Consider the following 25688-nt stretch of genomic DNA (forward strand, 5'->3'; position numbering starts at 1 on the left):
TTATAGTTTTATCTAAATCTAGAAATTGTTTTAGTTATTATTAACAAAATTCCTAACACTGACCAAGGCCCTTCTCCCCCGATTGCTCAGTTTGGCCGGGCGTCCAGCTCTAGGAAGAGTCTTGGTGGTTCCATTAAGAATGATGGAGGCCACTGTGTTCTTGGGAACCTTCATTGCTACAAATGTTTTGGTTACCCTTCCGCAGATCTGTGCCTCGACACGATCCTGTCTCGGGGGTCTACGGACAATTCCTTCGACCTCATGGCTTGGTGTTTGTTCTGACATGCACGGTCAACTGTTGGACCTTATAGACAGGTGTGTGCCTTTTCAAATCAATTGAATTTACCACAGGTGGACTCCAATCAAGTTGTAGAAACATCAAGGATCATAAATGGAAACAGGATGCACCTGAGCTCAATTTTCAAGTCTCATAGCAAAGGGTCTGAATACTTCTGTAAAGAGGTGACCAAGAACCCGATGGTCACTCTGACAGCGCTCTAGAGTTCCTCTGTAGAGATGGGAGAACCTTCCAGAAGGACAACCATCTCTGCAGCATTCCACCAAATCAGGCCTTTATGGTAGAGTGGCCATATGGAAGCCACTCCTCAGTAAAATGGCACATAACAGCCCGCTTGCAGTTTGCCAAAAGGCACCAAAAGACTCTCAGACCATGAGAAACAAGATTCTCTGGTCTGATGAAACCAAGATTGAACTCTTTGGCCTGAATTCCAAGCGTCACGTCTAGAGGAATACTGGCACCATCCCTATGGCGAAGCATGGTGGTGGCAGCATCATGCTGTGGGGATGTTCTTCAGCGGCAGGGACTGGGAGACTAGTCAGGATCGAGGCAAAGAATAATGGAGCAAAGTACAGAGATCATTGTCAAAAACCTGCTCCAGAGCACTCAGGACCTCAGACTGGGGGCGAAGGTTCATCTTCCAACAGGACAAAAACCCTAAGCACACAGCCAAGACAACGCAGGAGTGGCTTCGGGACAAGTCTCTGAATGTCCTTGAGTGGCACAGCCAGAGCCCGGACTTGAACCCGATCGAACATCTCTCAAGAGTCGTGAAAATAGCTGTGCAGCAACGCTCCCCATCCAACCTGACAGGGCTTGAGAGGATCTGCAGAGAAAAATGGGAGAAACTCCCCAAATACAGGTGTGCCAAGCTTGTAACGTCATACCCAAGAAGACTTGGTTGTAATCACTGCCAACGGTGCTTCAACAAAGTACTGAGTAAAGGGTCTGAGTACTTAGATAAATGTGATTGTTTTTTTATTTTCAATATATTAGCAACAATTTCAAAAAACATGTTTTTGCTTTGTCATTATGGGGTATTGTGTGTGTAAATTGATGAGGGGAAAAAAACAATTGAATACTTTTTATAATAAGGCTGTAATGTAACAAAAAAGGGGTCTGAATACTTTCCAAAGGCACAGCTTCTCTTCTGTCCTAACTTGTTGCCCCAGAAGACTAAATAAAGTAGTGCTAACCAGAATAATGTCTTACATTGATAGAACGAATGCATTAGTAATCTAGTTAACGTCTGATTTGTTTAGGGATCGGGAGAAAATGCACAATAACAGAAAGTTTGTTCTCGTACGAAATGTCCAATTGTCATCAGTTTGACCGGTTTTAAGAAAATGAAAAGCTGAGAAAACCATGAAACACGTTTCTGATAAGACTTCAGTTGATCTTGGGTGCATATTTTGTGGTTGAAATACTGTCTGCTGGCATAACAGTGTCAAAGGTAACATGTTACACTCACATTTTCTCAAGAGATGCTGAAAGAAAGAAATCATATTTCTCCACTCCTGTTCCCGAGACAAAACTGTTGTATTGTTTCACTGCAACAAATGTATAATTCCACAGCAGTTATTATATTACTCTACATGTAAGAGGGTATAGGCCTACAGTCAGTGTCCAGAGTTCAGTTACTATTCCATTTTACCCATAACTTAAATTAGGAATATTGTGTTTATTCATGGATACAGGGATACTCGTGAGCGGGATATCAACAGGTGCAAGTAAACAGCTTATTCCGAATAAGACCTTAAGCGGGATATGAGCTACTGTCCAGAATACTGTGCGCATGGAAACGTGGTCACTGTCACCATTCCTGGACTGTTTAGAGTACATTTCCACCTGAATCTACCACTGACAGGTATCCAATGAGAACTGTCTGATTCATTTGAAGTTAAAGTGACAGCACTTTGCAGGACAAAGGCTACATCACATTTAGGTCATTTAGCAGACACTGTTATTCAGAGGCAACTTACAGCCAGTGCTTTCAACTAAGATGGTTAAAACAACATGTCAGTCATCGCAAGTATTCAGATACACAAGAGATTCAGTTTACTGGTTTAATTCAGAGACAAGCTGAGAAGAGTGATAGAGGAAGAGGTAATAAATAGAGGGATATGGAGGGAGGTTTTCACTGAACAATAAACTTAAGGAGTGCATAATACCTTTCTCAGTCAATTTCATTTAAATACATAAATTACAGACATAACATAGAATCTGAAATAGTTAGATAAGTAGCTTACATTAGTGTTCATCATTGGAATCAATATTGCATTGGAATATTTGAAGTATTTTAAACTGAAGAGCCTGCCAGAAATGTAAGCTAATATCATGGAATAATTTCCTCAAGGCACATTTCATGATATTAATTTGAGACACTACGGTTCGTTTCTGTACAAATCATAAGTGACAAAGAAGTAGAAAAGCAAAAGTAGAAATACAGTGTTTTCAGGAAAGCATTAAAATAGAAAGTCCATTATCCGGTAAAATAACAGTAACAAACAAGAAATAGGTCATCCAGAATATTTCAAATCATCATCAGAAAGCCACAAAAATCACCTGAAAACGTTCCAGTATTGGATTGCTAAGGTTTCCATGGAAACATGCAGAATGAGCTAGAGGTTATGCTGTTCTGTGTGTTGGCCATAGGCTCCTACAAGGCTCAGAGGAATGGGCAGGGAGATGCTCCAGAGCGGGGTAAGAGGAGGGTGGGGGTGTTGAGGAGCTTGGCAGCAGGGTAATGCAGGCAGTGACAAAATCATCATCTGTCAAAATCGTCTGGGTTGCATCTCAATAGTCTACCGTGGCTACCTTTCCTCTGCATAAAACTGGACAGGTGGAAGGAAATCCCTTTGTAGGCACTAGGGACCTACTGCACATACGAGTGCAGATCAGCAAAGATGAGAAGAGCAAACCACGTATCTTCACTAGTGTGATTGTTCCAGCCTCTTTCCAATCCCAGATCAACACAAAGAGGTCTGAGGTCCATGCCGCAGCCAATAGTCTTCCAGAGTGATTCAGGGATGCTATGTTGCATTTTCATTGGCTGTTTTGACATTGGACCACACCCAGTCTCTTACAACAGTGACAGATCAGTGTTCCACAGTGTGTCAGTTCACAGTGTTACGTCAGATGGCTTTGTGGTTAACAACTTTGGTCCAGTCACGGTGGAGCCCGAACCCAACCATGTTGATGCGATGTCATCTGAGTATTCACAGGTTGGTCTCGTCCCAGGTGGGGTCATTCATGTTCTTCAGGACTCTCCTCAGGATCTTCTCCAGCTCCTTCCTGGCTTTCTGCTCTTCATCCAGGGTCCTCCTCATCTTCTTGTTGTCCTGTTTGGGTGGGAACAAAGATGGCCGCTGGATCTTAGAAAAGGCTCTAAATCGCACATGCCTGGAATGAACAGAGCTCTGGTTCTGGGATGTATATGCTTAGAGTTTTCTTGTCATAGAGCCTCTGATTCATTATGATGCTGATGCTGTATGACTGACATGCTATTTGATGTGACGGTTTAGAGAACTCTCCTGAACGCTCACCTGTTTCAGCTCCTGTACTTCATCCTTCAGCCCATACACCGTGTCTACTAGAGTCCTAAGGCAGACAGACATGTTAGTTAACCAACCCAACCACAGCACACCATTATCAATAAACCCCATTAAGGAACATATAAACTTCTTGAACGTGTGAAGTGAAGTTCTCCCAATCTATCGCACTGCGTGTTTAGGGAGGAATGTAGTGCTTACTTCTCCTCGATGACAGTCTGTCCGTTGCTCTTGGTCTCCTCCACGATGATCTTCTCCTCCTCAGGGAAGAGCATGTGCAGACCTGACTTCTCCCTGGATCCTGATTGGTGAAACAAGACCGTCAGCAGAGCACATTGGTCGATGGACGGGATGACTCATTGACTGATTGGCTGACTGAGGGAGGGTGACCTTTCCGTAGAGGTTTGACACACTAAGGCTGTAGGTCAATAGTTCAAACTAGCCTCTTCTCCTTGTGTCCTGTCCCCTCTGATCACAGTCCTTTATAGTAGCCCTTTCATTTATCAGCGGCAATGAAGGAAAGAAGACAAGGAGGCCATTTTAGAGTATTAGGACACAGCCCAAACCAGATTCAAATAAGTGGCTAGTCAAAGGGGGCCTGTGGAAGGATCAGGACAGGTGTGGTAGAGGAGGAGAACTTGACCTGGCAAATCAAGTCTTCCTCTCATCTATCATTTACCCTGTATTCATACAGGAGATTCCATTGAGATTCAATATCTCTGTTCTCCAAGGGAGATCTAAGCTATGACAGCAGCATATTTACTCATCATTTTAATGATTGTAACATGACACCAGGTCCTTTGAAGCCGTTAATAGTTCAGAACAGAAGGGAGGCTGAGAAGCAGTTATTCCCTTTGTCCACCGAGGTCTTTTGAGGGGAGAAGGGTGTGTGAGTGTGTGTATATACTACCGTTCAAAGTTTGGGGTCACTTAGAAATGTCCTTGTTTTTGAAAGAAAAGCAACTTTTTGCCAATTTAAATAACTTCAAATTGATCAGAAACAGTGTAGACATTGTTTAAGTTGTAAATGACTATTGTAGCAGGAAACGGCTCATTTTTTATGGAATATCTACAGAGGCCCGTTATCAACAACCATCACTCAAGTTGTGAGCTAATCCAAGTTTATCATTTTAAAAAGGCTAATTGATCATTAGAAAACCCTTTCGCAATTATGTTAGCACAGCTGAAAACTGTTCTGATTAAAGAAGCAATAAAAATGGTCATCTTTAGGCTAGTTCAGTATCTGGAGCATCAGCATGTGGGTTTGATTACAGGCTCAAATGGCAAGAAACAAATGACTTTCTTCTGAAACTTGTCAGTCTATTCTTGTTCTGAGAAATGAAGGCTATTCCATGCGAGAAATTGCCAAGAAACTGAAGATCTCGTACAACGCTGTGTACTACTCTCTTCACAGAACAGTGCAAACTGGCCCTAACCAGTAGTGCATGCATGCATGAATACATACAGTGGCTTGCGAAATTATTTTGTTGCCTTACAACAAGGAAATAAAATTGATTTTTGTTACCCAGTCCCTGTTGATGAAAAACATTCCCACAGCATGATGCTGCCGCCACCATGCTTCACTGTGGGGATGGTGTTCTCAAGGTGATGAGAGGTGTTGGGTTTGCGCCAGACATAGCGTTTTCCTTGATAGCCAAAAAGCTACATTTTAGTGTCATCTGACCCGAGTACCTTCTTCCATATGTTTGGGGAGTCTCCCACATGCCTTTTGGCAAACATATTATATTTTTCTTTAAGCAATGGCTTTTTTTCTGGCCACTCTTCCGTAAAGCCCAACTCTGTGGAGTGTACGGCTTAAAGTGGTCCAATGGACAGATACTCCAATCTCCGCTGTGGAGCTTTGCAGCTCCTTCAGGGTTATCTTTGGTCTCTTTGTTGCTTCTGATTGCTTCTGATCTCCTTGCCTGGTCTGAGTTTGTGGGCAGCCCTCTCTTGGCAGGTTTGTTGTGGTGCCATATTCTTTCCATTTTTTAATAATGGATTTAAATGGTGCTCCGTGGGATGTTCAAAACCCATCCCTGATCTGTACTTCGACAACTTTGTCCCTGACTTGTTTGGAGAGCTCCTTGGTCTTCATAGTTCCGCTTGCATAGTGGTGTTGCAGACTCTGGGGCCTTTCAGAACAGGTGTATATATACTGAGATCATGTGACCCTTAAATAAAGTCCACCTGTGTGCAATCTAACTAATTATGTGACTTCTGAAGGTAATTGGTTGCACCAGATTAGAGGTCAAGTTTTCATAACAATCGGAAATCGGTATTTTTGGGCGCCGATTTGCCGATTATTTATTTTTTTACACCTTTATTTAATCTTTATTTAACTAGGAAAGTCAGTTAAGAACACATTCTTATTTTCAATGACGGCCTAGGAACGAGGCAGAACGACAGATTTTTAACCTTGTCAGCTCGGGGGATCCAATCTTGCAACCTTACAGTTAACTAGTCCAATGCTCTAACACCTGATTACATTGCACTCCACGAGGAGCCTGCCTGTTAGCGAATGCAGTAAGCTGCTAGCTAGCATTCAACTTATCTTATAAAAAACAATCAATCAATCAATGACTGTCATTGATCCAATGTGTACTTAACCATAAACATCAATGCCTTTCTTAAAATCAATACATATATATATTTTTAAACCTGCATATTTAGCTAAAAGAAATCCAGGTTAGCAGGCAATATTAACCAGGTGAAATTGTGTCATTTCTCTTGCGTTCATTGCACGCAGAGTCAGGGCATATGCAACAGTTTGGGCCGCCTGGCTCTTTGCGAACTAATTTGCCAGAATTTTACGTAATTATGACAACATTGAAGGTTGTGCAATGTAACAGGAATATTTAGACTCATGGATGTCACCCGTTAGATAAAATACGGAACGGAATAAACGTTTTGTTTTCGAGGTGATAGTTTCCAGATTAGTCAAAGGTATATGGTTTAGAGAGAAATAGTCAACGCATTATAATTCCTGTAATAACTTGCGGCTGAATTTGAAAGGGGTTCCTTCGTTATTTTACCGTTCATGTCTTCCATAGAGAATGTCTTGATCTACTTCATATAAGGTCTGTGTTTCGTGCAGGCTTAACCCGCCTCGACGTTTTGATACCCGTGTAAATCTCACTAATATTGATCAGAGTTACCTTGTCCTATGGATATCTACACAGTTATAAGATTGGCACGGTGATGTAAGCCTACACGAAACACGGACCTTATTTTAAGTGAATCTAAAAATATCCTATGGAATAAATGAAGGAACCGCTTTTCAGATTTTGCTAGAAGGTGTCATGGGAATTATGACTCGCACTTTGGTTGTCAATTCTTACCATGCCCATTATTAAAATAGGATTTCCTACATATAGAAATTAAAGTTTTTGTTTTCAACATTCATCACAGGTAACTTAAACTCTATTTTTATTCAAACAGTTGAGAGTATTTGTCTCCTAAGCAGACTCTTCAGTATCATTGTCACTTCAGAGCTGTGTGCGTGTGTGTGTATTATATTAAGTTAAAATAAGTGTTCATTGAGTATTGTTGCAATTGTCATTATTACAAAAATGTGTGTGTATGATATATTTATATATATATATTTTTTTATAAATCGGACGATTAATCGGTATCAGCTTTTTTTGTCCTCCAATAATCGGTATCGGTATTGAAAAATCATAATCGGTCGACCTCTACACCAGATCTTATTTAAGGGCTTCATAGCAAAAAGGGGGTGAATACATATGCACGCACCACTTTTCCGTAAAAAAAAAGAATATATATATATATTGCATTTTTTTAAACAAGCTATTTTTTCATTTCACTTCACTAATTTGGACTATTTTGTGTATGTCCATTACATGAAATCCAAATAAAAATCTATTTAAATTACAGGTTGTAATGAAACAAAATAGGAAAAACGCCAAGGGGGGTGAATACTTTTGCAAGGCACTGTGCATACATACATAAGGGAGAGAGTTCATGTTAGGTTCCTCCTATCTTCAGTTTCTGAGAGGTTGGCTTGACAAACATTTCACAGAAACAGCAGACACAGCTACTGTAAACCACACATAACTAACCATGACTAAGGGAGAGGGAGAGACTACAAATGGTGGCTGAAGGAAAGCCAGGGCCGCGTTCAGCAGGACACGTTGGCCAACATTCAGATAGAAATGTATTATGTTGAACAAACATGTAGAATAAGAAATCATGTCAGCTCTATTCACTGCATTTCTATCTACAACATTTGCATACTGAATGTGGCCTAGCCAGCAATGGGATTCCAAAACTACGATGAAAGAAAATCATATTTCTCGTTAAAAATAAAATAGTTGACTAAAAAAAGGTGTGGGGGAGCGGGATATATGGGAGGAGCGACTAGAGCTCTTACGAGAAGCGGAGGAGGTCCTGTAACTACTGGCGGTCCATATACTGTCATAATCCGAGTCCTCTGATAGGTCAGACCAGGGCTCGGTCCCTCTGGACAGGCTGCTACGGCAACCTATAGTGTCCACACTGGACCGGTCAACTGGCTCGGCCAGCACGTGGTTATGCATCAAATCAGTACCCTGCCATGCTGGAACGAGGAGGGGGGGTGGATCAAACCATACGGAACGAGGAGGGAGAGTGGATCAAACCATAATAAAGCGGTGTGGGGGGGGGGGGGGGGGACAAATAATTGTTGAGGTGGGTTGTGGAGAGAGGGATCCATAATAATTGGATAAATAATATACAGATATATTTAAAACGAGGTGGGATGGTGGGGTTATGGATGAGGACAAAAATAATAATAAATATATATATTTTTTTTTAAAGGGAGAGGACACAAAATGGAGGAGGAACAGACCAAAAGGAGGAGAAACCAAAAGGAGGAGGAACAGAGCAGAGAATAACAGAATACAAAGGGGATGAGGGGAGAGAAAAGAAACAGGAGAGAACATAGTTAAAGAGAGAGGAGACAACACTGAACTATGAGTAGCAATAGACTAGACACTAGAGTATAGCTGTTTAGATTCAACTGTCAAAGAGCAACCTGTGAAGTCTTAGAACTAATCTGGACATGGTTCATGTTAGTACAGAAATAAAAGACAGGCTTCGAAGAAGTCAAATGACACCAAAGACTAGTTGGTATTGGTTGAAGTATTGAGTCTGACAGGTTGTGTGTTTGCGGCGTAGTCTTACTTGAGTTGAGTGTCTGTCGTGTTTTGGCGCTGGTGCAGTAGGCCTCGATCACTTTCAGGATCTGGGCATCCTCCTCCAGAGCTGCAGTACTCTTCCTGGTAGCAAAGTCCTCATCTGAAGGTTTCCTCTCAGGTTTACGTTTAGGCAGCAGCTTCTTCATACTCTTAGGACTTTTACTCATATCCTAGAGAGAGGGAGATAAAAAGAGGAAGAGAGGCTCTTAGAACCCTAGAAGTGGGCTATTTTATTGGTAAAGGCATCATCTCTGAAACTGTGCTGGCTATTACTGGTTGGAACCTATTCCCTCTTAGACCAAAGGCCCAGGACCATACCTCTTTATGGCAAAATGCTGCCGAGGGCTTGAGTGGGGGCGCGGGGCGGAGGCAGCTGAGGCTCCAGGGTTTGGGGGTGCTGGGGGGCTCCAGGGGACCCCACATGGGGGGGGTTTGAGGGCCCCCGTGGGAGGAGGGGTGGGGTAGGGTGTGGTAGGCAGGGCCCCCAGATACACCCCTACTCTCTGAGTGTCTGGAGGGGGTCAGGGGATGGGACGGGAGCTGGGGGAGAAGGGGAGAGAGAGAACAGAGGGAAGAAGTTTAAGACGGGTACAAAAAAGAGAGTATATCATATATACAGTAGTATTTCTTGGAATGAAATGATGCTTGCTGCGTGGCCAATTAATTAGCCAATTAAATTGGCCAATTTCAAGTTTCATAAATCGGTAATCGCCCTTTTTGGACGCCGATTATGGCCGATTAAATTGCAATCCACGAGGAAACTGCGTGGCAGGCTGACCACCTGTTACGAGTGCAGCGTCAAAAGGAGCCAAGGTAAGTTGCTAGCTAGCATTAAACTTATCTTATAAAAAACAATCAATCCTCACATAATCACTAGTTCACTACACATGGTTGATGATATTACTAGGTTAACTAGCTTGCCCTGCGTTGCATATAATCAATCAATGCGGTGCCTGTTAATTTATTATCGAATCACAGCCTACTTCAACTTCGCCAAACGGGTGATGATTTAACTAAGGCGCATTCGTAAAAAAAGCACAATCGTTGCACAAATGTACCTAACCATAAACATCAATGCCTTTCTTAAAATCAATACACAGAAGTATATTTTTTAAAACCTGCATATTTAGTTAAAAATAAATGCACGTTAGCAGGTAATATTAACTAGGGAAATTGTCACTTCTCTTGCCTCCAGTGCAAGCAGAGTCAGGGTATATGCAACAGTTTGGGCCAACTGGCTCGTTTCCTAACAATGACCGTAATTAAATTTGCCAGAATTGTACATAATTATGACATAACATTGAAGGTTGTGCAATGTAGAATATTTAGACTTAGGGATGCCACCCGTTCGACAAAATATGGAATGGTTCTGTATTTCACTGAAAGAATAAACTTTTTGTTTTTGAAATTAGTTTCCGGATTTGACCATTATTAATGTCTAAGGCTCGTGTTTCTGTGTGTTTATTATAATTAAGTCTATGATTTGATAGAGCAGTCTGACTGAGCGGTGGTAGGCAGCAGCAGGCTTGTAAGCATTCATTCAAACAGCACTTTACTGCGTTTGCCAGCAGCTCTTAGCAATGCTTGTTGCACAGCGCTGTTTATGACTTCAAGTCTATCAACGCCGAGATTAGGCTAGCAATACTAAAGTGCCTATAAGAACATCCAATAGTCAAAGGTATATGAAATACAAATGGTAGAGAGAAATAGTCGACGCGTCATAATTCCTATATCTACAACCTAAAATTTCTTAACTGGGAATTTTGAACCACCAGCTTTCATATGTTCTGAGCAAGGAACTTCAACGTTAGCTTTTTTACATGGCACATATTACACTGTTACTTTCTTTTCCAACACTGTGTTTTTGCATTATTTAAACCAAATTGAACATTTCATTATTTATTTATGTACTATATTAAGTTAAAAATAAAAGGGTTCATTGTTCATTCAGTATTGTGGTAATTGTCATTTTACAAATATGTATTTGAAAGAAAAAAAAAATCTGCCGATTAATCGGTATCGGCTTTTTTTGGTCCTCCAACAATCGGTTTCGGCGTTGAAAAATCATAATCGGTCGGCCTCTAGTAATAACCAGTTGTAAATACGAGTTGGCTGCATTCAAGTGCTTTGAAGTCGTTGAGAATCGCTGCCTGGCTAACGGGCAAACAATCTTCAACCAGAAATTTAAAAAAAAGCTAGCTAGCTTGTAAACAAATGATAGTGTTCAAAAACTATATTAATAGATTGCTTTTTATAAATAATGTTTTATTGTTGCATTTAACTGCCGAAAATGCTGTTATAGAGTTAATTTCCTCAGTATGTGACATCAAAGTTCAACATGTGGGAGAAATCTGTGATGATAGACGAGTTTCCCACTAGTGCTTACCAGTTGGAGGGGCATTCAAATGGATCTTTCCCAGTGGTATGGTCATATTTACGGATTTACAAGATGTCATGAACGCAGCATTATCCTTCCCATTCATTTGGGATTTAAACTTACAAATATGCTAATCCATGTACCTGGATCTACACAAGAAAAATGTCAGACAAACGTTGATACCTGTCCCTTTAACTGACAGACTGGAGAGGTTGGGGGTGTTACCGTGTGGCAGGGGACAGACTGGGGCTTGGCGGTGGGTGTGGTCATGATCACGGAGGGGGCGTTTCTGATCTGAGTGTGTCTCGACAGATGCTCCACCCACTCCTGCAAATCCTGCTGGTTGTTACACACCACCTGCATCCGCTCACACGTACTTCCTGTAATACACACACAAACTCTTGTTTAACTAACATTGTGGGGACACAATTTATTCCCATTCAAAATCGTATTTTGCCTAACATCAACATCAACATCAACCTTAACCTTAACCCCCTAGAAATAGCATTTTTCCTTTGGGTCCCCACAAGTATAGGTAAACATGTCCACACACACACACACGTAATTACACAGACATTACCCTTAATTTGAGCTGTTTAAACTCCACTAGTAAACATACCTGATATTTCAAAAGCGTTTTTGACCACCTCACAATCTTCTATCCTTGAGATAAGCATTCCTGTCAATGGCAGCTTACCCTTTAAAGCAAATCAACGACAAAGAGTTACAGAAACCTTTAGTGTTTACATACTTAAGGGCACTATACAATCCGTTAGATTTTTGCCTGATTCCGTTTCTTCACAGTTTTTCCCACACAAAATGTAACTTTTTTTGTTGTTGAAAAAAAAAAAAACATTTGATGTTCTAAGTCCATAACAATGCTTAAACCACATCAGGAGACCAATTCTAAGAAATGTAGATTTTTGGGTGTAATTACCCTTTAACTGCTCACTAGCCAGAGACAGTTGTTTGGTTAGGATGCTTCTGTAGCATTCATGTGATTGCAAAGTTTGCAAAACAAATGGCCACTGGATTGATGCAAATAGTCACGATATCATTCTGCCAGGTAGGCATATGTTACTTTGTAGTTGAATGGTACAATAAGCAAAAATCCCTCCACTATTTTTTCTGCTTGCTAAAATAACAAGTTTGCCTAATTTCAGTTTGTGTGACAAAACAAGCAATGTGTAGAGAATCAATGTACCATCTAAACCACTGTGAAATATATTTTCAATAACCAAAGATATTGTATTTTCAGCTGTTTGAAGCTGGTGCACAAAACCGAAAGTAAAAACTAAACTTAAGAACGGGAAGCATAGAAATAGCGCACATAGAACAGATTTACCACTTCTTAGACATGCTTTCAATGAGATGGACAGATCTATAACTCACATTTCTATGTGAATTTGGTTGGGTCACGCAAAAAGCCACATATTGCAGGTTTAACATTTAATTGAGAAGGTTTTTGGGAAAGCCTTACCATCTACCAGAAGACAGTTGGCAACACATTAGTATAATCGCTAACGACTACAAGAAGTGGTAGACAAACGCGCACACACAGACAGGCATTCCTGTGTCGTTGCCTCTTCAGAAAGTTGAAGGAAAATATGAATCACTGATGCATTTTATTTATGTCATGATAATCTTGGGCGAATTAATGACTTTTATAATAAGTTCAAACCATTTAGTTGATTTCCTACTAAGTTCAATACATTTTTGAATATTGTTGAATTACGTTTTAATGTCTCGATTCCAGGATTCCGTCATGTTCTCCACAAAGCAGATTCTATAGGGCCCTAAATACTAACAAAGGACAGAGCGAGAGCGAGATCCTGACCTGGTAGATGAATCCACTCATTCTGGAGCTGGCAGACAGCAGTAGGAGAACATTTGGGAACAGCAGGAGGTAGCGTTCACTCTTCTCCTAAAGACAACAAACACACACACTGTTAAGACGTTCCTGGGTGTAGATTTTAGATGCGCGTCTTACCTCTGATCCGTGTGTGTGGCAGAGTGTGTGTGACATGTACAGGACAGGGCCCAGGGTTCTGATGTCATCTCCCTCCCAGCGTCTGATCGTCTCAGTTAGAATCTGCAGCTCCAGCTCCTTACGTTTCCTCACCTCCTGACACCGAGCCTGAAGCCATGGAGACACAAACAAATAAAAGGAAGCTGTTTTAAAGTATTGAATCCCAGTCAATGTGAGAGACGGTGAGACAGAGAGAAACAGACAAATGTATGCATGCACACACACACACAGAAGATCCAGGCTGCATAGAAGCCCAAGGCAGGGCACCAAGCCACAGAACAGCAGAGCCAAACCGTGGAGCTCAGAGCCAGGCTAAAGCTCTTCCCTCAGACCTTGTATTAGCAAAACTGCACCGCCTGCACACAACAAGACAGAGACTATTTAACATGTCAATTTAACCCTGAATAACACTGGATTCCATATACGCTAGTGCTCAAAAGTTTGGGGTCACTTAGAAATGTCCTTGTTTTTGAAAGAAAAGCACATTTCTTGTCCATTAAAATAACAAAATTGATCAGAAATACAGTGCAGACATTGTTAATGTTGTAAATGACTATTGCAGCTGGAAACGGCTGATTTTTTTAATGGAATATCTACATAGGCGTACAGAGGCCCATTATCAGCAACCATCACTTCTGTGTTCCAACGGCACGTTGTGTTAGCTAATCCAAGTTTATCATTTTAAAAGGATAATTGATCATTAGAAAACCCTTTTGCAATTATGTTAGCACAGCTGAAAACTGTTGTTCTGATTAAAGAAGCAATAAAACTGGCCTTCTTTAGACTAGTCGAGTATCTGAAGCATCAGCATGTGGGTTTGATTACAGGCTCAAAATGGTCAGAAACAAATAACTTTCTTCTGAAACTTGTCAGTCTATTCTGGCAGCTTCATTAAATAGTACCCGCAAAACACCAGTCTCAACATCAACAGTGGCAGAGTTCTAGGCAGAGTTGCAAAGAAAAAGCCATATTTCAGACTGGCTAATAAAAACAAAAGATTAAGATGGGCAAAAGAACACAGACACTGGACAGAGGAACTCTGCATCCCGGAGTCGCCTCTTCACAGTTGACATTGAGACTGGTGCTTTGCGGGTACTATTTAATGAAGCTGCCAGTTGATGACCTGTGAGGCGAGAAATTACCAAGAAACTGAAGCATGGAATAGCCTTCATTTCTCAGAACAAAAATAGACTGACGAGTTTCAGAAGAAAGTTCTTTGTTTCAAGCCATCTTGAGCCTGTAATTGAACCCACAAATGGTGATGCTCCAGATACTCAAATAGTCTAAAGGCCAGTTTTATTGCTTTTTTAAAATCAGAACAGTTTTTAGCTGTGCTAACATAATTGCAAAAGGGTTTTCTAATGATCAATTAGCCTTTTAAAATTATAAAATTGGATTAGCTAACACAACGTGCCATTGGAACACAGGAGTGATGGTTGCTGATAATGGGCCTCTGTACGCCTATGTAGATATTCCATTAAAATGTATGTATTGTCAAAAAAAAAAAAAAAATTCCAGCTACAAAAGTCATGTACAACATTAACAATGTCTACACTGTATTTCTGATCAATGAGGTTATTTTAAAATAAAAAAATGTTTTTCCTTCATAAACAAGGACATTTCTAAGTGACCCCAAACTTTTGAACGGTAGTGTACATCATCAACAAGGGACATGTAAATGTAACCCTTCAACACTGCATAAGTCATTAAACGGAGACAGGGACGGTATATGTCCCACTTACAGAGAGGCTTTTGAAGGAGGTCAAACACTTCTGGATGTCTGGTCGATCAGGATGATGCTCCTGATGAAGAAGAGGGGGACGTTTGATTCATCAGAAGATCACAGGTCTAACACAGTCAATATAGTCTACACCTACACAGCAAAAAGCAACCATTCACAGGGAAATGATCTTTATCCATACTACAGAGACAAAAACACAGATCGATGGGACTAAAAACAAAAAAGATAACTATTGTAAAATATACTGTTCGTGAAATGTATGTAGTATGTATAAACTGGAAGTGGAAGCCTAAGTGTTGTCCATTAGTTTACTCCAATGAGGGGATGGGTGGTAGGGTTAGGGGGAAATAATAAAGGAAAATATATATACAGTATCAGCCAAAAGTTTGGACACACCAACTTATTCCAGGGTTTCTTAATTTTTACTATTTTCAACAATTTAGAATAATAGTGAAGACCTCGAAAGTATGAAATAACACATATGGAATCCTGTAGTAACCAAAAAAAAGTGTTACCGGTAAATATATTTCATATTTGAGATTCTTCAAAGTAGCCACCCTTTGCCTTGATGACAGCTTTGCACACTCTTGGCATTCTCTCAACCGGTGTGCCTTGTTAATTTGTGGAATTTCTTTCCTTCTTAATGCGTTTGAGCCAATCAGTTGTGTGTGACAAAGTAGGGGTGGTATACAGAAGATAGCCCTAGTTGGTAAAAGACCAAGTCCATATTATGGCAAGAACAGCTTAAATAAGCAAAGAGAAACGACAGTCCATCATTACTTGCAGACATGAAGGTCAGTCAATACGGAAAATGTCAAGAACTTTGAAAGTTTCTTCAAGTGCAGTCACAAAAACCATCAAGCGCTATGATGAAACTGTTCATTAGAGTTACCAGCCTCAGAAATTGCAGCCCAAATAAATGCTTCACAGAGTTCAAGTAACAGACACATCAACATCAACTGTTCCCGAGGACACTGCGTTAAATCAGGCCTTCCTGGTCGAATTGCTGCATAGAAACCACTACTAAAGGACACCAATAAAAAGGAGACTTGCTTGGGACAAGAAACACAAGCAATGGACATTAGTCTGGTGGAAATCAGTGGAAAGTCTGGTGGAAAACAATTGAGATTGTTTGGGATGAGTTGGACCGCTGAGTGAAGGAAAAGCAGCCAACAAATGCTCAGCATGTGGGAACTTTCTCAAGTCTGTGGGAAAAGCATTCCAGGTGACTCTCGGAGCTGGTTGAGAGAATGCCAAGAGTGTGCAAAGCTGTCATCAAGGCAAAGGGTGGCTACTTTGAAGAATCTCAAATATAAAATATATTTTGATTTATTTAACACTTTTTTGGTTACTACATGACTCCATATGGGTTATTTAATAGTGTTGATGTCTTCGCTATTATTCTACAATGTAGAAAATAGTAAATAAAATAAGAAAACCCTGGAATGAGTAAGTGTGTCCAAACCTTTGACTGTATATTTACAAAAAATATGTATGGGGGATTGGAAATGATGCAGACAATTCCATTGATGGAAGCTACAATCTGTCTGTAATATTAAAGCTGCTCTACCCCCTAAAATATAAATACAAAATAAACAGACTGTCTCCCTCTCACCTCCATGTGTCTCTCCAGTTCCTTCAGCAGTGCAGGGTATTTGTCCAGCCTCATGAAGGGTTTACTGAGACCAGTGGTGAGGGTCAGGATACCTGGACTACTGGCTCCCATCCCCTCCATAAACTCCCCCAGCTCCTCACTGAAACACACAGCGACATACTGAACTCCCCCAGCTCCTCACTGAAACACACAGCAACATACTAAACTTCCCCAGCTCCTCACTGAAACACACAGCAACATACTGAACTCCCCCAGCTCCTCACTGAAACACACAGCGACATACTGAACTCCCCCAGCTCCTCACTGAAACACACAGCGACATACTAAACTCCCCCAGCTCCTCACTGAAACACACAGCAACATACTGAACTCCCCCAGCTCCTCACTGAAACACACAGCGACATACTTAACTCCCCCAGCTCCTCACTGAAACAGTGACATACTGAACTCCCCCAACTCCTCACTGAAACACACAGCGACATACTGAACTCCCCCAGCTCCTCACTGAAACACACAGCAACATACTGAACTCCCCCAGCTCCTCACTGAAACACACAGCAACATACTGAACTCCCCCAGCTCCTCACTGAAACAGTGACATACTGAACTCCCCCAGCTCCTCACTGAAACACACAGCGACATACTGAACTTCCCCAGCTCCTCACTGAAACACACAGCGACATACTGAACTCCCCCAGCTCCTCACTGAAACACACAGCGACATACTGAACTTCCCCAGCTCCTCACTGAAACACACAGCGACATACTGAACTCCCCCAGCTCCTCACTGAAACACACAGCGACATACTGAACTTCCCCAGCTCCTCACTGAAACACACAGCGACACACTAAACTCCCCCAGCTCCTCACTGAAACACACAGCGACATACTGAACTCCCCCAGCTCCTCACTGAAACACACAGCGACATACTGAACTCCCCCAGCTCCTCACTGAAACACACAGTGACATACTGAACTCCCCCAGCTCCTCACTGAAACACACAGCGACATACTAAACTCCCCCAACTCCTCACTGAAACACACAGCAACATACTAAACTCCCCCAGCTCCTCACTGAAACACACAGTGACATACTGAACTCCCCCAGCTCCTCACTGAAACAGTGACATACTGAACTCCCCCAGCTCCTCACTGAAACACACAGCAACATACTGAACTCCCCCAGCTCCTCACTGAAACAGTGACATACTGAACTCCCCCAGCTCCTCACTGAAACACACAGCAACATACTGAACTCCCCCAGCTCCTCACTGAAACAGTGACATACTGAACTCCCCCAGCTCCTCACTGAAACACACAGCAACATACTGAACTCCCCCAGCTCCTCACTGAAACAGTGACATACTGAACTCCCCCAGCTCCTCACTGAAACACACAGCAACATACTGAACTCCCCCAGCTCCTCACTGAAACACACAGCAACATACTGAACTCCCCCAGCTCCTCACTGAAACACACAGCGACATACTGAACTCCCCCAGCTCCTCACTGAAACACACAGCGACATACTGAACTCCCCCAGCTCCTCACTGAAACACACAGCAACATACTGAACTCCCCCAGCTCCTCACTGAAACAGTGACATACTGAACTCCCCCAGCTCCTCACTGAAACACACAGCAACATACTGAACTCCCCCAGCTCCTCATTGAAACAGCAACATACTGAACTCCCCCAGCTCCTCACTGAAACAGCAACATACTGAACTCCCCCAGCTCCTCACTGAAACACACAGCAACATACTGAACTCCCCCAGCTCCTCACTGAAACACACAGCGACATACTGAACTCCCCCAGCTCCTCACTGAAACACACAGCAACATACTAAACTCCCCCAGCTCCTCACTGAAACACACAGCAACATACTAAACTCCCCCAGCTCCTCACTGAAACACACAGCAACATACTAAACTCCCCCAGCTCCTCACTGAAACACACAGCGACATACTGAACTCCCCCAGCTCCTCACTGAAACACACAGCGACATACTGAACTCCCCCAGCTCCTCACTGAAACACACAGCAACATACTGAACTCCCCCAGCTCCTCACTGAAACACACAGCAACATACTAAACTCCCCCAGCTCCTCACTGAAACACACAGTGACATACTGAACTCCCCCAGCTCCTCACTGAAACACACAGTGACACACTAAACTCCCCCAGCTCCTCACTGAAACACACAGCAACATACTGAACTCCCCCAGCTCCTCACTGAAACACACAGCAACATACTGAACTCCCCAGCTCCTCACTGAAACACACAGCAACATACTAAACTCCCCCAGCTCATCACTGAAACACACAGCGACATACTGAACTCCCCCAGCTCCTCACTGAAACACACAGTGACATACTGAACTCCCCCAGCTCCTCACTGAAACACACAGTGACACACTAAACTCCCCCAGCTCCTCACTGAAACACAGTGACACACTAAACTCCCCCAGCTCCTCACTGAAACACACAGCAACATACTAAACTCCCCCAGCTCCTCACTGAAACACACAGCAACATACTGAACTCCCCCAGCTCCTCACTGAAACAGTGACATACTGAACTCCCCCAGCTCCTCACTGAAACACAGTGACATACTGAACTCCCCCAGCTCCTCACTGAAACACACAGCAACATACTGAACTCCCCCAACTCCTCACTGAAACACAGTGACATACTGAACTCCCCTAGCTCCTCACTGAAACACAGTGACATACTGAACTCCCCCAGCTCCTCACTGAAACACACAAAATACTTTGCAGATATTTTAACTGAAAATAGTCCGCTATCATTTTGACAGTCAACCCAGTGTCATAAAAATCACACGATGGATTTGGTTACACACACGCATGCACACACACATTTACCTGACGTGCACACACACTTACCTGTGTTCTGTGAGGACGTTGACAGCCGAGGGGTGGTTGGAGCAGTAGGCCATGTAGAGAGCCTTCATCTGGGGCAGCAGGTTGAGGAAGAAGCCCCCTACTCTCTGCTGGCTCTCTGGAAGCCTACACACATACACAATGTGCTCACCACCACAGCACTACCAGAATCTACCAGTAGGTGTCAGTGTGACCCGTATAAACAGCATGTTGATGTACTCATATATATATGAGGAATAGTGCTCCCTCCCACACAGCGGGTTTTAAGGTGTGGCTTTAGATCCTATTGGCAGACAGGACGTGGTCTATTTCAGAGTTGGTTCATATTTGAAGCTTGCATGAAGATTATGGGCACTCGTTTGGTACATCCATGTATTGATGAGATACATTTAGTCAATGCTGGACTGATCATATGGTGTGTGTGTGTGTGTGTGTGTGTGTGGGTTCGGGGACTCACCTGGTACATTCCTCATAGGACTGAACCAACATCAGCTGGAAGGTAGAGATGTCCTCCAGATTCCCCAGGATGTGACTGACGTCTGCACTGCTCAACCTGGAGACAGAGGGAGACGGTGTGGGGAAAGCTGGAGCGATATGGTTGACTAAAAGACAGAGGGTACAGTAAGGTTCATAGTATGCTCAAATCAGACCCTCACACACACACACACAGCCATGTGAACACAAACACACTCACTTGTCTGTGGGTTGCAGTGAGTGCAGGTATGAGGTCAGTAGGCTTTGGAGCTCCTTGGAATACTCGGTCTCGGTCTCTAGAATGTTCTGGAGCACCTAGATGGAGAGAGACAGAACAGGGGGGTTAGGAGAGGATGTTGATGGATAGACAGACAGACAGGCAGGCAGGCAGACAGAGACACTGAACTCAGAAACCCCCACTGAGGAGACCCACCCTCTCTCCTCCTAACCTCCCCCTCGTTGACAGAATGGGGCCAGGGAGACCGTTCACTCTGCTTCCTGAAGCCGGTCCTCTTCACGTCATTTTTTTATTTTATCTTGAAGTTTCATACGAGGAGCCCATTAGACAGAGAAACCAGAGGACAGAAATAAACTGCTATCCTTTTTTCATCAAATACTGACCTCTTCAGTCCATGTCATCACTGGCTAGGTTCAGAGCAGGCTTAAGGAAGGATGCAGAGATGGATGGAGGGTTTAAGTTGGCTTTAACCCATCTAACATCCACTAATGGCGGACAGCCAGGTAGCTTTTAACTCCTGATGTTGTAGGGCTCATATTTCAACTCTCAAACTCATTTGGATCTTTAAACACAGGATAACTTAACATTGTGATGAGGTTACCTTCAAGTCTTCATAAAGACTAGTACTGAACTATTCACTTTTCCCCATATCATAATGTATTGATTTGTATCAGATTGCTCCATGTGGATCTTAACGTATTACTGTCCATTGGGACAATACAGATACTCTCCTCAGATATACTCTCCTCTCCTCAGATATACTCTCCTCTCCTCAGATATACTCTCCTCTCCTGACAGCTTCTGTGTCTTGAATAGTTGATATCTCCCTCCCTCCACTTCTCCTCCCCAGGATGCTTTGCAATGTGCTCCTATCACCGTCACGGCAGCAGGACACACAGTCCCTGTGAACTATCACTGACCCAGACATCAACATACACACCATAGTGACAGTGTGCTACCACTAGATAGAAACAGAGCAGCCAGTCACAGGGCCTTGAGGCACAGCTGGCCCAGCAGCCAGTCAGACAGAAGAAACAACCTACATTACTGCACACGAACACACGGCAGGCAAAAGCCTACATTCTAAAACCCTCGTGGTATTTCAGATCTCACTGCAGTAGGTGGTGTAGGTTCTCACCAGGTTATAGTAGGTCTTGCTGACAGCTGGTGTGTCAAAGCCTTTCACAGGGTTTTTGAGGGTGCCAGACTTAGGAGACACTGGTTTGTCTGTGTGGTAGAGAGAGAGAGAGGAGAAGAAAGTGTAGAGTAGAAGTAAGACAGACAGAGTAGGACAGAAACATGAAGTCATTCATTTTATAATAGAGTTTAAAGCAATGTTATCCGGCAGGAAAAGATGCTGGCTTCATTTAGCTCACGACCAGACCAGAGGCTTTCTATGCACTACAGAGAAATGGGGACACATTCATGTTGCTGTGTTTTAGTAGCTAACCCTTGGGGCAGAGATAGCATACAGAATGGAGAGAGAACAACATGACACATAGCAAAGGAACAAAAACTGTAGCTCGCTCTCTGCAGCCAGAGGGCATGTTCATGTGTGACTGATTGGATACAGAAAGGGGGTGGGTTACCACTGTGAGCTTATAGAGAAATGCCAATTAGTTTGATACATAGTTCATCATGTGTAGGTAGGTAGTAGGCCAACAGAGGGAAGCACTGGGAGCTGTTTGGTGTGTTTGGGATAGTCCCACCCACAGGCTAAGCTAAGGAATGTCCTGTCTTTGTTTAACCACGCAGTTTCCTTCCTCTCCGTTATAATGCACAATAGCTACATTAATAGTGCACAACAGCTGTGCACAAAGACAGTTTATACATCTACTATACATTTCTGTATATGATCTGATAGAACACTTAGTGTTGCAGATAGAAATATAGTGTATAGAACAAACTCAGAGTTCTACTCTGCATTACATTTCTATCTGTAATGCTTGGCACATTGCAGTCCATTGAATAGGCTGGAGTAGAGCAATGTCTTGGTGAGCTTAGTATTGGCAACACGTTCCTTCACTCTGTAATTCCTCTTCTAAAAGATGCACTACGAATAAATTGCGCCGCTATTTCCTGGTTTCTCAAATTCTAATAGTTCTAATTTCAGTTTATGCGACAAAACAAGCACGTATAGTGTAGAGAATCAATATTGTATTTTCGGCTCTTTGAAGCTGGTGTACAAAAACGAAAGTAGAAGATGCAAAAACGAAACTTAAGAACAAGAAGCATGGAAATAGTGCACATAGAACATATCTACCACTTAGACTTGATTTCAGTGAGGATGACTGATCTATAAATAACATTTCTGTGAATTTGGTTTGGACACCAAAAAGTTACATATTGCAGCTTTAAAAATCATTCTCTTCATGATCATTCTCTTTGGCCAGCAGCATAACACCCTGTATTGCTGTGAATAAGAATGTGTTCTCAGTCAACTTAACATGATTTATTTATTTTACCAGGTATCACAGCTCTAGCAGCCGGGGGAAATGCTAACTGCATGAAATGGGTATTTGATGTATAGCCAGCAGAGGATATTCCCTAGAGAGCCACATTAAATACGGTGTGTAAATCACACCAGTTATCAACAGCCTGCTTTAGCTGCATGATTCAGAGGTACAGTCAGCTATAGGGGGGACCACTATCAGATATCATCACAGGAGATATTTCCTTGAGTGTTATACAGTTGTAATAGAGCTGCTATAGATGATTATAAAGTTGTTAGAGATGCATAAGCCTAATGTTTATACTCGCCAATACAAACTATGATCCCTACTTAATATTCAATCCAAGCCACCCAATCACCGACACCCACCGCTGCCTTTGACCTCCTTGACATAGTTGCTAGGGAACCAGCCCTTGTTGCCGTTGAACGAGCCCTCCCACCAGCCGCCATCTTCCTGGCGTGACACACTGATGATGTCACCCTTGTTGAAGGACAGCTCGTCTTCATTGGTCTGCTGGAAGGTGAATTTGGCCTTCACCAGTACCCGCTGCCCACCGCTCTCCGACATGTCCTAGTGGGGAGGAAAGAGGGAGCGATGGAGGAAGGGAAAGAACAGAGGAACAGGAGAGAAATTAAGAGGGAGAGAAAAAAGAAGAGATTGAGAAAGTAAGGATGGAGCAAAAACAACCCCAAGCTGCAGGTGAGAACCACCTCAAATGGTTCCTTCTAGTTCTGTTGGTTTCTGTGGTTCTGTTGGGTTCTATGACTCACCAGGCTGCGGTACTGGTTGTGGAGGAGTTTGGAGGAGCGTCCGCGGGGAGACTGAGTGTTCAGAGAGTCAAACGACTTGATCCGTAATGAGGACGAGTGATGCGCACACACAGAGTCACTGCCCACTCCTATGTCTGTGGAGGAGAGAGAGAGGGATGAGGGGATACACATTAGCCTCGGCGGGGCCGTCAACAACCGGATGATCCGGTTTTCAGGGGAAATGGAAGAGAGTCTGTGACGTGACTTCCGCTTTCGGACGTTAACAAGACGTCACTCCATCTTAACTCCTCCCCACATTTACTGGATTGGTTGAAGAGAGCAGAAGAGAACCTCCCCTGACAGAATGTGGGGGATCTAGTTTATTTTACACCTGCTACTTTAGGTTCAACACACATTAATGTGAGTGAAGAACACAACTCAACATGCTGCAACATGCCCCCATCATTCTACACTGAAACACACACAGGCCTAATAACACACAACGCCCACTCTGATATCTAGACTAGAGGTTACATGTGGGACTTCACAGGTATGGATTTGCATAGAAAACAGGAAACCTTTCATGAATCACCCCAGACACACTTCTGTCTTTGTCCACTTACCCTCGGTGGCTTTGGCCAGTGCCACCAGAGAGTTGAGCACCTTGGTGAAGTTCAGTCCCTGGAGAAGGTCATTGACCTCAAATGGCTGAGAAGAGGAGGGAGAGGAGAGATATCCTTTAGCTTTTCAATACTTGTTTAAAATAAAACATCTATATAACTGACTGAAGACAAACAAAACTGTTTCATAACATTGCAACGGCGTAAAGGTCATATTTCCTCTGGTTCTGGTGATGAACTGACACAGGAACTTCCAGACATTCCCATAGTAGTGATTTGTGTAATGTCTGTAAAGATATTTCTCACAGTAAGGAGGGCTAGGTTTGAGGCCTGGAGAATATCACAGAGTTAAAACAACTACTGATTGACACAGGCAGCAGAACTCAGCCATAATCTATCCAAGCATTACTGAGACGGTGTACAGACGCTGGGATTTAGACAGCGCAGTGCATCGTACCACAGACACACAGACAACCACAGGAAGGACGCCCCAGGTCTAGGGACATCCTGCTCTCCTCCCTCTCTTTGTTCTCAGTCCAGACAGGTCAGGAATGTGACTGTCATGTTGAGATCCACCCGCTGTCTAACTGGGGATCAACCACTAATACACTCATGACACTTCATGCTGTATTATTCTCAAAATAATTGCTACCTGCAATGTTGGCCGTTTAATATTTGAACTTTGACCTTTAGGATAGGAGTGCCAACACACATCTGACCCTATTCATTGTATTCCTCCTTCAAGTCTTCAAGTTTTACGTCTCATTTGGCCTGGGTGTCTCTAAACTATATGTTGTTAGAGTTCATTTAATGACTATTAGATAGACACAGCCAACATGACACGCTATGAGTGCCCTGGCCTGGCAGGATATGGTGTGACTGTATTTATCAGATTACTACCTAATTCTGTAGTACAAATACAGGATTTCATCAGGCTTCCTAAGGTGACTAAGTGTACCAGGTGACTGGGTCACAGCAGGAGATGTACTAACTCTGTTGCACAACCAGGCCAACACCCAAGTTTACTTACTTACTGCTATTCTATTGTATTCAGCACCATTTGGCATGGCAGTAAGTGTAGTAGCTCTACGAGGTCTACTTCCCTGTCAGAGTATTAGGTCATTTTCATAGCTGAGTGGTAATTCAGTAGTGGCATTGGTTTCCTCAGCCCTACATGCTGCTTCTGCTCTGAGGGCAGTTTTCACCCAGTCTGGTCCAGAACTCACTGTGGCACACTTATGGCTAAGCACCCACACAGTCCCACCCTCTACCCACCCCTGCCCCCTTAGTCTGGACACACACACACACACCCTCACTCCTACCCTTTAACCACCCAGGGCCAGTCTCGGGGATTAGCAGCAGTCTGAGCCGTCTCTATTCTCTGCCTCATCATGTTCTCTAACTAACACACACCCCTAACGACCCCTTACTCTCTAATCCTA

At 42.9% G+C, this 25688-nt stretch overlaps 1 protein-coding gene across 2 annotated transcripts in view; it reads right to left on the bottom strand.

The window, feature by feature from the left end:
- Positions 1 to 2350: 2350 nt before the first annotated feature.
- The window catches only part of LOC120033431 (rho guanine nucleotide exchange factor 7-like), a 28035-nt gene continuing 4697 nt past the window's right edge, over positions 2351 to 25688 (bottom strand). Inside the window, exons 3-20 of one of the 2 annotated variants that reach the window (XM_038979791.1) lie at positions 24250 to 24334; positions 23648 to 23781; positions 23246 to 23447; positions 21563 to 21651; positions 20407 to 20501; positions 20170 to 20265; positions 19716 to 19838; positions 16810 to 16948; positions 15196 to 15255; positions 13415 to 13561; positions 13262 to 13348; positions 12044 to 12122; positions 11650 to 11804; positions 9366 to 9587; positions 9034 to 9217; positions 4051 to 4150; positions 3844 to 3898; positions 2351 to 3639 (exon numbers count right to left, since the gene is read on the bottom strand). In XM_038979791.1, the coding sequence (XP_038835719.1) occupies positions 3517 to 3639; positions 3844 to 3898; positions 4051 to 4150; positions 9034 to 9217; positions 9366 to 9587; positions 11650 to 11804; positions 12044 to 12122; positions 13262 to 13348; positions 13415 to 13561; positions 15196 to 15255; positions 16810 to 16948; positions 19716 to 19838; positions 20170 to 20265; positions 20407 to 20501; positions 21563 to 21651; positions 23246 to 23447; positions 23648 to 23781; positions 24250 to 24334 (2175 nt within the window). In that variant the 3' untranslated portion in view covers positions 2351 to 3516. Of the gene's footprint in view, positions 3640 to 3843; positions 3899 to 4050; positions 4151 to 9033; positions 9218 to 9365; positions 9588 to 11607; positions 11805 to 12043; positions 12123 to 13261; positions 13349 to 13414; positions 13562 to 15195; positions 15256 to 16809; positions 16949 to 19715; positions 19839 to 20169; positions 20266 to 20406; positions 20502 to 21562; positions 21652 to 23245; positions 23448 to 23647; positions 23782 to 24249; positions 24335 to 25688 lie in introns of both variants that reach the window. The other variant, XM_038979790.1, reaches the window with a different exon arrangement.

This window comes from Salvelinus namaycush, chromosome 40 (genome assembly GCF_016432855.1).
Source record: "Salvelinus namaycush isolate Seneca chromosome 40, SaNama_1.0, whole genome shotgun sequence".
NCBI lineage: Eukaryota > Metazoa > Chordata > Actinopteri > Salmoniformes > Salmonidae > Salvelinus > Salvelinus namaycush.